This window comes from Aplidium turbinatum, chromosome 2 (assembly GCF_918807975.1).
Source record: "Aplidium turbinatum chromosome 2, kaAplTurb1.1, whole genome shotgun sequence".
Classification (NCBI taxonomy): Eukaryota; Metazoa; Chordata; class Ascidiacea; order Aplousobranchia; family Polyclinidae; genus Aplidium; species Aplidium turbinatum.
In genome coordinates, this window is record NC_137473.1 from 12,940,444 (window position 1) to 12,956,764 (window position 16,321).

Below are 16,321 nucleotides of genomic sequence, written 5' to 3' on the forward strand. Positions count from 1 at the left end.
AGCAAAAGACGAGAAGCGCCTATGGATATAAGTGCTAAATTCGACAACTTTATTCAACTCGATCCGTGGCGCGTATGATATTTCTCCGGTTGCTATTCCAGAGGGAATGAGTACGATACTACCCAGAAGCGTTTCTTTTTTTTTATTTTTTTAACTAAATTTTGACCCGAAGTGCATTTTTTAGTCAATTTTAATTTGAGTTGCCTACAGCCCTATTTTTTATGTCTTTTCAAATGTGAGTAATAAAGTTAGAGTTTTTTTAATTTGCTGGAATTTGAGATTTTCTCTGGGTACGGTAATTTTCCGTTCGTCATAAGAGGATGTGACCGGGTTTGCCGAGCGACGCATTACATACCATTACCATTTTTTTTAAAAGAAGCATTGTATATAACTAACTTGTTGAGAGCAAAAATGTAATGCGTCGTTCGGCAAACACGGTCACATCCTCTTATGACGAACGGAAAATTACCATACCCAGAGAAAATCTCAAATTCCAGCAAATTAAAAAAACTCTAACTTTATTACTCACATTTGAAAAGACATAAAAAATAGGGCTTCAGGCAACTCAAATTAAAAATTGACTAAAAAATGCACTTTGGGTCAAAATTTAGTTAAAAAAAATAAAACAAAAATAAAAAAAAGAAACGCTTCCGGGTAGTATCGAACTCATTCCCTCTGGAATAGCAACCGGAGAAATATCATACGCGCCACGGATTAAGATGAATAAAGTTGTTGAATTTAGAACTTATATAGGCACTTCTCGTCTTTTGCTTTGAAAGAGAAAAAGAAAAAAAGTGTCTATATAGTGACGTCATGACCGGTTAAATAGTGTTTCAGATTCAAAGACCGGCGCCGGTCAAATAGCCACTGCCTTAATAAAATGTAAACAAACTTTAGAAGCACAGTGCAGTAATGTTAAACAATCATTTTTTATTGATCATTCAATGAAACTACCTCCGTCCTCCATCTCAGTACGAAAATAACTTTTTTTGCTAATCCAGTGCTTATAAAACAATAATAAGCATAAATTCAATTCGTTGTGATTTGAATATAAGTAGGTTATCACAATGCAATGCTACCAAGACTTGTAAGAGCTACCATATAATTGTGATGGTAATAAGCATTAATGAACATACAAAGATCCTTCAGCAGGCCCAAGATATCCTGAGCCTATTAAAACAACATCAATTAGTGTCCACACACCTAATCCACCAAAACTAAATAACTTTCCAAGACCTTCCTCCCAGTAACCCAAATAAAATCTGTCAACTCCAAATCCTCCCAACATAATACTCAGAGTGAAAGCCACAGACCATCTGTAACCAGAAGTCCAACTGCATGGCATCATTTTAGTAAACATGCGATTTCCAAGACAAAACACATGGGGTTTCACAGAACAACTGCCTCTTACTCTTTGTGGTGGAGTAGCGTTGACTTTGCAAGTGACATTTGTTTGCTTACAGATATGCTCTTCATTTGGTTTGGTTAAAAAGCAATAACGACATTGAAAATTTATTAACACACTTCTGTTTCCTTTACAAGCTGCATTTTTTATTACAGTGCAATTAAACGGTACAATTGTTCCATATTTGCAATTGTCAGATATTTTACAATCATAACAAGATGCAGGCAAAGAACTGCAGTTTCCCGTGCATGCCGAATCTTCAGCCACCATAGGCTTACTGTTGTGCTTTTGTGACATATTCAGAGCAGGCGATGTATAAAAGGAAGTTGATAAAAAAGTATTTTGACTAGTTTGACTTGGTGAATCTTTAGAAAGCACAGCATTGAAAAGGAGTACATTATAAAATGTGACAACTTGAATTCTGCCAGAAAGCATGTTAACAACCAAAATGATTAATTATTCAAACATACCTAAACAATTGTGAATGAATAAAGTTAATTAAGCAAATACCGAAAAAATTGAGTCTTCTCTTAACCAACCAAACCTACATGACATTTGTAGGCTATAGAAATATCTAATTGCACTTTAATGTCCTAATCAAAAAACAACACACTGTATCACAGAAAATTCCGATTCATTACTACTTGCAACAAAATAGTCTGAGCCCAGTCAATTGACTCAATCGCCTCTTAGTTTCAGGTTTTTCATATGAACTAAACTGGTTTGCACAGTGAGCAGAATATGAGAAATCATACATCAAATTTAAGCACAGTACCTTTCATTATTCTAAACATAGGTTACGGTACTCTAAGCCAGTGGCCCTAACCTTTTTTTCTATCACGGAACAATTTTAAAATAAAAATAGCTTTGCGGACCGGCAAAAGGAAAAACGAAGTTTGACATCTCCTTGTAAGTCTAATTTTTATAGAGGTTTAAACACACTTTTAGTTATCAGTGTCTTAGCTTTTAAGGGGCTCTTGAAAACTTTACCGGTTGGCTTCTATTCCCTCAATCTACAGTATTGCCGAAAGCTTGAGTTCTCAATGCCACTAGTAGTGAGGCGAATGACAGTGGATAGAGCGAGGGAAGCAAGCAAGAAAATTTTAAAAAAATGTACTTGTTTTCCCCTGATGTTCAATTGTTATTGGGGAGCATGTGACTAAATTCCCTCTCCCTGGACCCGTAACTGCTTTGAGAGATATACTGCAACAAATAACCTCAGAGGCAAGATTGCAATTACTTTCAGTGTAATTAGTAACTTTTATGGCTGATGATTGAGTGTTCTGACGACTTGGTAGTTCGGGACCCTGGCCTAGGCTATGCAACACAACAGGGCTTGCTATACCAGAGGCTAGAACATAAAGTAAAATCTGTAGGTTACAGTACTCTTTTTTCTTTATTCAGTTTACTGGATCATAGACTTGGTTCTTCAATAATAATAATGTTATGATTTTATTTATTGTCGCTCTACAACAGCTAAGGTCTTTTAGCGACAGGGCTCATTTTTAATTTGTATCAGGTTTACGATGTTATACCACATTATTACCCAACTCATTCTCACTGCGCTATGCAAGATAGAACACAATCGGTACCGTTTTTAAAGTCTTTGGTTTGACCCGACCTGGAATCGATCTCAGATCTACCAGCACCAGAGCCAAAGGCGAAACCACTCGGCCACTGAGCTGGTTTGGTTCTTCAATAGGGTTGCCAGAGGTTAATATAAAAAAGAGCCCAAGCTTATGCAAAAAGTAGCCCAAAAGTAGCCCAATTTTTTTTTGGGGTTCTAAAATAGAGCCCAAATTGGAGCCCAAGCAAAGAAATAGGCTATTATAGAAAATTTTTCAAGAACGCTTGATCATCAGTCCCAAATTATAAGTGTTTTTCCAGTTCTTCACATCTTTCAGACAGATTGGCAACCATGCATTCACTCAACTGTTTGTTAAAATAACTACAAACAAGTACCGGTTCCACACCAAGCAACACAAAAAATGATTTAATTGCTTTTCGTGATGAGCTAACGCATCAAGAGTGTTCCCCTCAAGACCATCAACAGTTTTGATAACTCACCTTGGTCGATTAACGTAGAAACTATCTTTTTTTTACTCATATAAATTGTTAAAAAAAAATTCACTAGCCTTTCTTTTCTCATCTTTCTACATTTGTAAAAACTTTATTAAGGTGTTGCGACCATGCCATAACTGATTGTCCTGCTTTGGCGTCATGCACGTTATAGCGTCCGTGTTTTGTTGTTTCTACCTTTTTCTAGACCCTTGCTATGTTTGAAATATATTGTTTTTCGCTGTGACCGTCAGAAATAAAAACAAGCTGAACTGATGTCCAATTGTCCACTGCATTTTCATGAAAACCTGGATCACTTAGCGGCATGGGTAGCGGTAGCGGCATTGGGTAGCGGCATGGGTAGGCTACACTGTCCTGTGGATTACCCATGGAGGATGGTGTAAGACGCTCCTCCCTTCCGCAGTCTGGGGTCGTACCATGGGCACGTATGAGAAACCCCTTGCCCCCCGATCAGGGACACGGAAGTCATGGTAAGCAGGTGACGGATGAGGAGTAAAGGCAGCTGATATGGTTTCAGAACTGGTTTTATTTCTCACGGTGCTAGGCAGAAGATACTGAACAAGGTACAATGGCTAGGACCCTCGTCCTGTAAGGACACTGCCCACACAGAAGGCAACTGCAAACCACTGTGTGCTATCTTTGCAAAGAAAATTATGGTCAGACAAATAAAAAGAAGTCAAATGAACAGCGTAAACGGGGTTTACAAGGTAAACACCTCGCTCGGAAGGGATTGCCATGTGCGACAGGTGGCACCCGATCGTCATAATGCGACTGTCAGCAAAGTTAAATGGACTGAAAAGAAGAGTAATGACGAAGTTATGAAATTGGCAAATGCAGAAAGGAGATTAATAACAACAGTTAGAAGGCGTCAGATGCAATTTGTAGGTCATATTCACAGACATGGAGATTTGGAAAAATTAGCTCTATTGGGGATGATACAGGGAAAAAGAAGCAGAGGTCGACAAAGATTAACTTATTTAAACAGCTTGAATCAATGGGCCACAAACACAACAGTTAAAACGAACGATTTTATACGAATGGCAAATGACAGAGAAGTTTGGAAGACCATGATCGCCAACGTCTGTATCAGATCAGGCACATAATCATCATCATACGGACCAAATTGGTAACCCTGCCTGACCGAGGCCTCCAAAAACGCTACTCCTCAATGAAATAATTATGAATTAGGTAAAAATCTTAAACATGATACAATTTTTACATAAAAAGTTATATTATATTTGTAAAAAAAGTAGCCCAATTGGGCGCCAACCAAAAAAGCGCCCAACGCGAATTTTTGGCGCCTGGAGAAATCAAAAGTAGCCCAATTGGGCGTAAAAGCGCCCAATCTGGCAACCCTATTCTTCAACTTTTATCATAAAACCTGCCTTCAGAGTTTCCACAAAAAAAATGTTTTGAATACAAATGTTTCTATTTTCGTGACTTGTTTCATCAATCAATCATTTTATTTTTCGTCGTTAACGCATCCGGGACGAAAAAGATACTAACTACAAAAATTGATATAAACCTACCAGCACGTTAACGAACGGGAAAAGGTGGCAAAACCTTGAAAGGTTTAAAACGTGCCTGAATGAAAAATTATGTAGTAGGCTATATATCAGTAGTTAGCACGGCCACAAAACCCCCAAAAAAAACAAGTAACAAAAAATAAAACAAAAACTGAGAGAAGCACACATGTAGTAATGGATGACAGCCAAATGAAAAGTGTTGTGAATTGAATTTGCCAGTTCCAATATTGATGTGGATGAGCAGTCATAATAATAATAATAGGATGGACAAAGAAAACCGGACATAAAAGAAACCCATCCTCAGGCAAAAGCCCGTTTCAATGTGGCCCAGGAGAGCAGGTGTTGAGCTCTTTCTATGGTTAGACTGCACATCACACAGTAGCCTAAAACGATTGAGGTTTGATATCCAGTTTAACTGTTTAAGTTATTGTTTCTTGTCCTGGTGGGTGATGGAATGGATGAGCTGGTAGATGATGATGTCCTGATGGTGTTGATGAAGCTCTCATCCCCTTTTGCGACGTGTCGTGTTGATTATGGAGTATTGCGTTTGCTGTTAATATCTACAAACATAAAAGTACAGCACAAGCAATCGATATTATTGTTAGGTAGCCTAAGCCTAATCTTTTGTAAATAATTTCGGATTTCTATCAATCAATCAATCAAAGTTTTATTTGTCAGTAACAGGAACATAGGTACATGTTTGAAATATGCAATATGCACAATACAAAATTTACACAAGTTCCCATACCGACAGGGAGACAACGAGACGACCATACGGTCTAGGCTACTTGTCAATTGCCACCCTACGGAAATTACGATTTTGCCATTTAAAGTAAGCTTACAAGAGAAAAAATAAAACGTTGAAACGTTCCCGCGCTTCAACAACAACAAACGCAGAAAAAAAACATATTGATGATAACGTAGGCCTAAACACAAAATTCCATGAAGCAAGCAGAGAATAATCAAGTTTCCGAAGAAACTGACAAGTTGGTTTCCATAACATATCACTTACGAATTTACGATGCACTGTAGCTTTGTAAAATTAACGTTTTGATCTCTTTTTTTGAAACAATGAAATGATAATTCTACTAAAATCTTCACAAGAATGCAAGAAAGCCTTTCTACGTTGTCTTTCTATTGCGTGTCCGTTTTGCTTAAATGTTGTTTTAGTTTGTGAATAAAAAGTGACTTTGTATCAGTTTTTCTAATTGAAGAAGGAAATTCGTTCCATGTTTTTGCACCTGTGAATTCTATTGAATGTTGAGTAAGCGTTTTTGAGAAGTATGGAATGCTTAGAGAATCATTATCATGGTTTCTTGTAGACTGGCTGTGAACCTCTTTGACACAGTAGCGCACCCAGAAAAAAAGTTTTGGGGGGCTAATTCAGAAATGTCGTACGAGTGGTTTGCGACAATAAGGACAGTGACAATAGGCCAATGCCCATCCCTTTGATTAATATTTAAAGGCACTCACAGCTAGTGGCGTAGCCAGTAATTTTGAAAGGGGGGGTTTGACGGCCGGCGGGCAAAGCCCTATGGTGTGTTCGCCTAAGACGACATCCAGTGGCGAGGGGTCTAGGAGGCCTCCCGCAAAAATTTTTGAAAAATTACTTTGAATTTGGTGCATTCTGAGAGCATTTTCAACAAAAATGTGGGTATGAATATTCCTGTAAAATGGTGCTGTCCGGTGGCATAGCAAAAGGATAAGATCATGGTTTCTTCGGCATTTTTCCAAAATAAAGCTGTCTCTATGTTTTTTCGTTGCTAATTCCTGGCTGAGATATTTGAATGTTTACTAGCACCATCAGCTTCCTCATCCCTGCGTCCACTCTTGCAATCTTCTATAGATCTCGAAGTTTTCGTCATGTATGACAAAATAGAATTACGGTAGCTTTCCGTTTGCCAACACAAATAAGTGCGAAAACGACAACTAGCACGAAAACAATTTAAAACAAAACACTAATTTTGTAAAAAATAAGTTTGATGTGGACGTTTTTTCTACTTACAAAACATTCAAATTTAGTTCGTATTTTCAACTAAAGTCCCAGATGCTTTCGTTTCTCTGCTCAAACGTCATATACAGTTTTACATGTCCATGTGATTCGGCATTGATGTACGGTACATCGGTACGTATGTCCACCAGACATTTGACCACAAGAGTACAGGAGTATCTGAACTTTAGGGAGTTAAAGAAAAGTGCCATTAAAAACCATATCATGGAGTGTTCTTTTTGCTCTGATCGAAAATTCTCTGCCGACTCATTTAAAATTCTACGCAAAGACAACTTCCAATTTGACACAAAATTTAGGAAGCACTGTTAATCAAACGCTATAACTCAAATTTAAACAAACAATTATTTGCTGGAGGCGAGTCCATTCTCTTCAACATTTACTGGATATCACCTTCCCTGTGGAGCAAATTTTTTCGTAGTTATTTATGTAGTTGCCTTTTCCTAATGTAATTTTACCTTCAAGAAGTTGGAATATATTGCATTTTTATAAATATTTTCAGATTCCTGATGAGGGCTTAAGTTAAACCGAAAACGTTCAACTGTTAAAACTATTTGTAATTTAAATATGTAAAATATATTGTTATAATGCTCAGCCCTGTTGTATTGTTGTGTCTTATTCATACCTAGCCTGTAAGCAAAATGTATAAATGAGGAACATACAAAAACTTCATTTTTAGTGGCGGGTTTGGGGGGGGGGGGCTTGAGCCCCCTTAGCCCCATGCTGGGTGCGCTACAGCTTTGACATATTTAAAAAAGTTGGTGAAGCAATCTGGTTGTAAATTGTTGTGAAATTTAAACACGAAAACACCAATTTCCAGTTTGAACAATTGCTCAATTGATATCGGGATCTTGCTACAACTATCATTGTTGGGACGGAAAATACGATGAAATTTGTCACAGATTTTTTGAAGTCTTTGTATAAGTCCTTCGTTGCCATATTTCCAAGTCGTAATGCAACACCTCAGGTTACTTTCAATTAAAGAATGGTATAAGCAGATCAAATTTGACAAATTAAGACATGGTCTAATCTTGGTAATTATGCCAAAATTCCTTCAAAGCTTTTTCCAAAAGTCAATCGCCTCTACATGGCGGACCTAGTACCCTAATGCTGAGGATTAACCCGAAGCACCCAAGATGGTGGGGCACTGTAGTAGCCTACCACTAACGGCTTTAATTGTGTCAGACTGAAACTCTGTGGACTGAAACTGCCATTACTATGGCAATTCTACAGTAGGCTATATGTAGCCTATATGTGATTATTTTAGTTGATCTGTGACAAATCAATCCGTCCAGTAAAAAATGCTTCAACATGCAACATAGCAGATCATCACTCATAGTGTCTCATCACATAGATTTAATGAAACTAATTCATGAGTTTCTTAGCCGAAACTGGAGCTGTTACCACACATTTTTTGTGGCTCTAGCTCCTACTCAAAAGCAAGCAAAGTTAAAAGCTCCGGCTCCGAAAACCTGATTAGGTCCATGTCCATTAGCTGTTAAGGTCTTGGTGGGTTAGCTTTGAATCTTCATTCTTGGACTGACAAAGATTTGACAGGTTATTCCTGGCAACTTCTCATACTTGTAAATGCTTTGATCCAGGGACGCAGAACTGGTTACCGAGATTGCCAAACTGAAGTTTCCATAATAGTTGTTAATATGTTGTTGCCGGGAGAACTATTCCTTTCACTAGGTGCCACTGAATGGTGAGCAGTCCTGAAAGGTGGCACTTTAACATCACCCACTCGTCGAAAAGTACCTGCTTTTCAATGTGAAATTGCTTAGTGTTTTAGTCACAATTTTCCTTATAAACTCTATTGATTGCAGTCGTTAAGATCCTTTATGCACTCAGTTCAGTTGCAGAAGAAAAAATAGTATTAGCAGAGGGTGGGAATCGAACCCACGAAATCGAAATTACTACTTCTCTGCCCTAACCATTAAGCAACGCTGGTTGTAGCAAAGCATTCAGTTAAATTTCTTTGTATCAAAATTTTTCGATCAGAATATCACGTGTCGAGTCACATGACTGAAATCAGCTGAATCGCGAGTACGCTTTTCGACGAGTGGGTAATGTTAAAGTGCCTACCGTCCTGAAATGCGTTGCTCAAGCGCACACCACGAGAACTAAACCAGCGCGGCTCAGCCTAAACTCTTTAATTAATTACCTAAACTCTCTAAACCTTTGAATCGGCAGCAGTGGCCGAGTGGTTAGCGCATTGGGCTCGCAGTCGAGTGCCTGCCTGTTCGACTCCAGCCACCCGCACTTGCTGTTGTTTCTCTGGGCAAGAAACTTTACGATAATTGCCTCTACCCAGTGATCGATTTCGAGTAGGCCTAATGAGTAGTATCAAATTTAAGCCATAAGTAGAGTAGACAACCGGAAACAGACATTGCAGTCGGCTGCAGCGTGGGTCAGGTGTACGTCGGAAGGCGTACACCTATGCATAGCGCACAAGTCCGCTTTCCTGCAATGCAGGATAAAGATAATAAAAAAATAAAAAATAAAACTATTCGAAAAATTCGAAACCTAATAATAGAATTCGATTTATATATCATATTGTCTCACATCAGATGAACGCTATTGTTCCTGGTTGATTTTGGGTAGACTTAGACAGCACAACAAATAAGCTATGTCAAAGGCATACTAAATGAAATTTTCAAACGAGAATTAAGCATTAAAATGCGTAAACTGAACATTCAAGAATACATTTCAAAAAAAAATCAACAAAAAAAATTTGTTTTCAATGACACTGGCAAGGCCCAAATTCCAATGTTTCATTTATTTTAATTTTTTCAAAATGACCAAAAAGTGGAAACACTGCTCGAGAATACGTCACTATCGACAGCAATAACAAAAGCCACGTTACCACATCTGATGTTTTAACATCAGATCTGATGTTTTGATATACCGGTACATATGCATACATGATAGTCTAGAGCAGTGGTTCCCAACCTTTTTTTGGCTATTACCCTAATCTCCACCTTGAAGTGAGCCAATTACCCGCACGATCAATTTTCAAAAACAAAAGTGTTTATTGCTATGGATTTCAAAGGGCTAACTATGACAATCAAAATGCAATGCAATACTGAATACAAGATACCAATGCGTGGTAAACATTCAATGCGAAGGTTGGGCCTGGACCTCAGCCGCCAGCTTTGTGATCATGGGCTTTGTGGTACTGAGGACGATTCTTGAGTCCCTTTCGATATCCAGGCGATTGCGCTTCTTTGTTTTCATTCCCAAGACAGTTGAAAATCCTTGTTCACAGCGATCTCTTCTTTTATTGTCGCACTTGATTCCAAGTATTGACTACCGTACCTCTTGTATGAAAAGTTTCCAAGATTCTCTGTTGTTTGCTTTGTGTATTAGGTGTATGTTGGTGTTAGTTTTGTCGGTTTGGTGGTTTAAGTAAGTTACGTTGTTGAAAAAAGCGTCTACGTAGTTGAAAAAGTTGATACAGCACAGTGCCGGTCTTAGGGTATTTCGGGCCCTGTGCGGAATATGATTTGCGGGCCCCAATGACAATGATTCAACTCAGTAGCATAGCTGGGGAGGCCTATTTTGAAAGGGGAGGGGGTGGTTTGACGGTCTGACACCCAGCAGCGGGGGGTCTGGGGGGCCTCCCCCAGAAAATTTTGAAATATTACTTTGAATTTGGGGCATTTTGAGAGCATGTTTAAAATTTGGGTATGAATATTATCCTACTGTAAAATGGTGCTGTCCAGTGGCATAGCAAAAGAATAAGATCATGCATTCTTGGGCGTTTTTTGGAAATAAAGCTATGTTGAGTCTAGATGCAACCTATTTCGTTCCCTGAAAAATTCGTACCCCGATTTCGTACCCTGAAATCGGAGTTAACAAAATCAAATTTCGTCCCCTGAAAAGATCGAGAGAAATTTGAAATTTTTGCGGCAACTCCGATCAGCAACTTCGGCCATGTTGTTTTTTTTCTCGATCTTTTCAGGGGACGAAATAGGTTGCACCCATTGAGTCTTTCTTGTTGCTAATTCCTTTGTTGAATTCACTTGTTGAATTTTTCCATTGGAAATGACAAAATTACTGCATTTTCTGAGTAAATTGCGGGCCCCCTAATTTGCGGGCCCTGTGCGATCGCACGGTTTGCACACCCCAAAGACCGGCACTGTACAGCAATACGTTGTTGAAAAAGATGTCAGGATATTTAGGCCTAATGCCCGTGTCGTTAATGTTGGTGCGTCCTGGAGTCTGCTAAACCAGAAAGGTGCTAACTGCTAAGCCTTTCCCCTTGAAATCAAGTTTCAACCCTTCGTTCATTCGGAGAGCGATAAATTCTTCTTTGGCAGAAAAGTCGTCATCATCCACCTGGCTGTCATCATATGAGAAGGGATCAGTGCACCATTGGAGACTAGCCGTGTCCAAATTCGTAAAGTAGATGTCCATCTTCTTGGCTAGCTGGCCTAAGTGGTCAGGTATGTCCTCCTTCAACGCCGCTGTCAACTCAAGTCCATTGCCTTCGAGATAGCCTACATGTCAAGCATCTGAAACTGCGCCACTGTGCCTCTTCCAACTCGCTTGTTCCACAATTTAACCTTTGCGATAAATGCTGCTACGGCCACTTTGGTGTCGATCGCAGTTACATTTTTGCCTTGAATTAAAAGATTGCCTTTGTTCAATTTACCAAAGATATCAGCCAGGTAACACAGCTGAAAAATCCATTGTTGGTTGGAGAAGTATTCAGCCAAGTCGGACTTACTTTCTATCAGAAAAACATGGACACTGGACAGTGTTATCACTTTGCCACGAGACAGCCATCGTGATTTTGTATGGTACAGTAACAGGGTTGTCGGTATTTTACCCGACCCAAAAAAACCCGGGTGGTTTTTTTTAAAAAACCAACTTAAAAAACCCCAAAAAAAAACCATAAAAAAACCCAGAGCATCATATTTGTCCAATTTTTATCAGAAAATTGAAAAAATAAACCAAGGTACTACAAGGTACTTAAAACAAACTTCAAATTAGGACTTAAGGATGTGATTGTGAAGGAAATTTCCAAGGATAAATTGAAAACACAGTGGATATTTCTGTACACAAAATCAAGTAATGCCACTTTGTACTACACTAAAACTCATTTATGCAAGAAGGCCTCAGAGTTAAACAGCCCTAGTGCATTACTTTATTGAGTTATGCCAGCATGTAATGTGACTCTGTGAGTGAGAGGCACTTCATTGGTAAAAAGTAGTATTTGAGGTGAAATAGCCTAAGCATGAATCTACCTTTTTTGCATCTTTTTTAAATAAAACCCAATAAAACCCCAAAAAACCGGGTTTTTTTAAAAAAACCATGCGGGTTGGGCTTTTTAAAAAAACCCGGGTTTTTCTCAACCCTGTACAGTAATGCTTCGTATATTTCTCCCGTCTTCTTGCACAGTTCCTTATAAAGACGGCTGTTCAATTCTTTCGCTTTTATAAAGTCCACAACCTTCACTGTTTCTAAATTGGGTCTTGTTACCCGCCAAAAACTGGTAAATTACCTCCCGGGGGTAGTTTACCCTCAGGTTGGGAACCACTGGTCTAGAGTTAAATCGCCCGCAGTAACAACTATTGCTCGATTAGTTGATTGCTATTCTATAGTGACATAGACTGTACAGTCGCACGCTTTGCTGCTCACGCTCATTCCCGTTTTTAAAGCTCTGACAAAAGCACGCGCGAAATGCTAATCAGACCGCAATGAGGCAAAATTTTATTGAAAATCGTTTTATGGTAGCATGTTAAACATAAAGAACGTGTACAATCGCCAAGTCAGGCTTTTCCTTTAGTATCCCTTTAACTTTTAAGCATAGGCTAGCCTACTTGCAGAGGCTTTTGACGCAGGTCCGGTTACCGAGAATGACAAAGTGAAGTTGTCTGATTGTTGAATGTTGTTGCCGGGGAATTATTATAACCACTAGGTAGCCTACCGCTGAATAGAGAGCAGTCCTGAAATGCATTGCTCAAGCGCACACCCCGAGAGTCAAATCAGCGCTGCATGATCTTGAGTCGAGCTCGTAACCACTGAGCTAGCGGGGCGAAGGTTGATTGATATCGCAGTGACAAGTTTTGTTTAGGGGTTTTCTCGAGGAATTGGAATAATCTTATTCAAGAGTTGTAAAAATAGCAGTTAGCCTATAGCGTGCGAGCGATTGGTGCGTGCACGACGTTTCGCTTCGGCAGCGGCGGCATCAGCAGCTTTTTCTACTTTGGCCGCCAGTGAGTTTCGCTAGAAATGCTCCACCTTTCCCTTATCAATATCACGGGTTTTCAGAAAATGGGCTTTAATTTTGATTCATACCAGTTTCAAACAAAGCTTCTAAATTTAACTAGGCTACTACAAAAATCAAGTCTTGATGTGATTCTCATTGTGACATACAAAGTGTGCAATGTGCATCTTTAAACAAGAAGCATTAGCCTATTAAAACTTGAAAATGTAGAAAAGATGACCAAAGCAAGCGAATTCGTCAAAATTTTAGAAGGGATGAGACTACACCCAATTGAATTTTTGCTTTTTCGGATGGCAACTTTCAAGATTGTCCTTTCTCTTTTACAATTTTTGATTCACAGAGGTAAATTACTATATAGGCCTACTGTAGTGTAGGCTGTAGGCCTAGGTTATGGTAGCCTACCATTCATTTTCTTTTAGATTTACTACCGTATTATAGCCTACCCGTGTGAGTTACGAGGAGACTATTTCTTGCGCAATGACCACCAAGTAGGCGTAATGGCGGTAGCCCTACATGAGTGACCTGTTCACAGTAGCGTATTTAGGGGGGAGGATAAGGGGCGATGGCCTCCCCCTAATGATCAGATAAAATTTTGTTTTCAAAAAAAAAAATTTTTTTGCAAAGAAAAAAGTTCTAGGCTAGCGCAAGACATAATTGCTTGAATGATTCACCCTAGCGCGGGGGGTATACTTTTTGCAATGTATTTTTTCAATAATATTCTGAGTTTCCAAATCAAGTTCTAGTTTAATCGTGATTACAGTAAGTTAAAAATATTTAATTAAGCAAGCATCACTAGTATACACTGCATATAGAGTGGCGGCTCGTCTAACGGTGCTGTGGTGCTGCAGCATCACAAAATTTTCTAAATAATATTCTTCTAGGTTACTAAGCCTCTTTCTAAGCTCCTACAAGGACCTACACATACGTTGAATTCTGCAATGATGAATGTTAGAAGCTGCGCAACTGTGTTGCAAGACCTAAGGCGCGATAATAGGCTTTTTCACCAACGTCTTAGCAAAGGCTTGCTCAGTTTTTGGCGAAGAAATCCGAATGCCTCGGAGAGAATCTTAACCACAACATCGACCTAAAATTCCAGCTGAAACTGCGGAGGTCTATTTCAAACGAACAGTTTTTCTTCCTTTTCTAGACAATTGCATAGCACAAATTCACAAGAGATTCAATGAGCACTGCTCGCTAGTTTTTAAAGTCAGCACATTTCTGCCTTAATTGATTCATGAATATATGGACTGCCTGATCGACGAGATTTTCGACTTCTACCATGAAATGCTGGATGTTGAACCAAGCAATTACTTTGCAGCTACTGTTGAATTGCAAAGATGGAGAGCGAATTGGCTTGCAGTTTCTGCGGATAAACGACCTGCGACTCTTGTGGATGCGTGTCAACTTCCTGAACAACTCCGCACTTATCCGATCAACCATAAATTAGGCTACTTCGAATCTTTGCTACGCTTCCAGTTACAACTGCCTCCAATGAACGATGTTTCAGTTCACTAATTTGAAAAATCAGGCTACCTGAAAAATTATTACCGCACGACCATGACCGAGCCACGTTTGGATGGTCTAGCTCAGGGGTCACCAACCTTTTTTGCATGCGGGCCACTTTGGCACTAAGGAGAGCTGTGGCGGGCCGCACTAATAAAATGTTAGGTAGGTTGACTCTTATGCTAGAAAAAAATGCATTTCGTACCCAGTATGCAGCGTTACATATTGTTCATATTTATGTTAGAATACGGCCGTAGCAACAAAATTAATCGAACAACGCTACTGCCAGGCCAAGCTCCTTTTACAACACTTTTGACTTTTTTAACAATGCCTAATAAATAGAGGCCACTTGTTTTGTGCACTTATAGCGAGGAGAGCGGTTTCATCAGAATATTCATCGCCAAGCAAGAGTGGTGTTGTTACTTCGCTTCGCAAAAGATATCTTGCAATTAACAGTTTCCGTAAACAAGGAAATGTTTGACACATCGCAATACAGGCAACAATAGTGACCTGCAAACATAACAGCGAAAAATAGGCTCCAATAACAGCGAAAAAGAAACCAGGTACCATCTTCTCTCGTGTTGTCGCTATATGTCAGGGCATGCGTTGGTTAACCACTGCCTGGTGTCGTCATCGATGGAAACTAGGCCTTCCATACCATGAGGAGGTCTGTATAGCCGGCAATCCTTGATAATGTGTGCTGCCGTCTGCATTTCACCACACTCACAACCAGCACTCTCTGTCGACGAAAGCAAGTACCTCCACGTGGCCGCCCCCGCAAGTACCGACTTTGGGAAACTAAACTTGCTACAACTGTGGCTATAAAGTTATGCGGAAGAACAATCATCAGAATGGCACTCCCAGACCAAGCACAGCGCCCTTGTCAGGGCGAACAGCACCAGCTGTTGTAGGTCAAGGAGTGACCATTCTGCAACTAAATGTTGAAGGCACCACCAACGCTAAACTAGACATCATCACACCAGGTACAATAAAACAAACGCTTGTGGAAATCACCAAAAAATCGTAATTTATGAACAGTCTTCCCTCTAAACAAGCAATGAGTTGGTTTTTCCTCCTTTTTGTGAGAATCTATAAAACCGTCTTTCTTTGATTATAGACAACTGTCACTTGCGGTGCTCATCAGCGTGGCAAGAACTTAATTGTTGATTTACAACATTTTGCAGTACTTGCTTCGGCAGTACATATACTATAATTGGAACGATACAGATTAGCATGGCTCCTGCGCTAGGATGACACGCAAAATCGTGAAGCGTTCCATATTTCTTTAAAAAAAAACATTTTGCAGTACTAAGCTAAATATTGTCATAATACAATCAGAAAAAGTCTCTAAATTTATATGTAATATATTGCCAATTTATTATAAATTGAGTTGGCACACCGACCCATTTTGCCAACAAAAACTTGCATAAAGAGAACACTGCTCGTGAAACACAATAACGGTGAAACTCGCACTAGTGTTTACATGACATTTGCAAACTTAAAATAAGCAACCCTATGCTCACAGACAATTTCAAAATTCGAAAACAGACGTTTTAATCAACCAC

The 16,321-nt window shown here is 39.3% G+C and overlaps 1 protein-coding gene and 1 non-coding gene across 2 annotated transcripts; one reads left to right on the forward strand and one right to left on the reverse strand.

Annotated features, from left to right (window-relative positions):
* Positions 1-480: 480 nt before the first annotated feature.
* LOC145765352 (TM2 domain-containing protein 3-like) lies at positions 481-1,798 on the reverse strand. The gene has a single exon (XM_082577157.1). The coding sequence runs from the start codon at positions 1,700-1,702 to the stop codon at positions 1,124-1,126; it is 579 nt and encodes a 192-aa protein (XP_082433283.1). The 5' UTR covers positions 1,703-1,798; the 3' UTR covers positions 481-1,123.
* Positions 1,799-15,939: 14,141 nt separating this feature from the next.
* Positions 15,940-16,041, forward strand: LOC145765736 (U6 spliceosomal RNA). The gene has a single exon (XR_014288618.1). It is a non-coding gene; the product is annotated as a U6 spliceosomal RNA (small nuclear RNA).
* Positions 16,042-16,321: the final 280 nt, after the last annotated feature.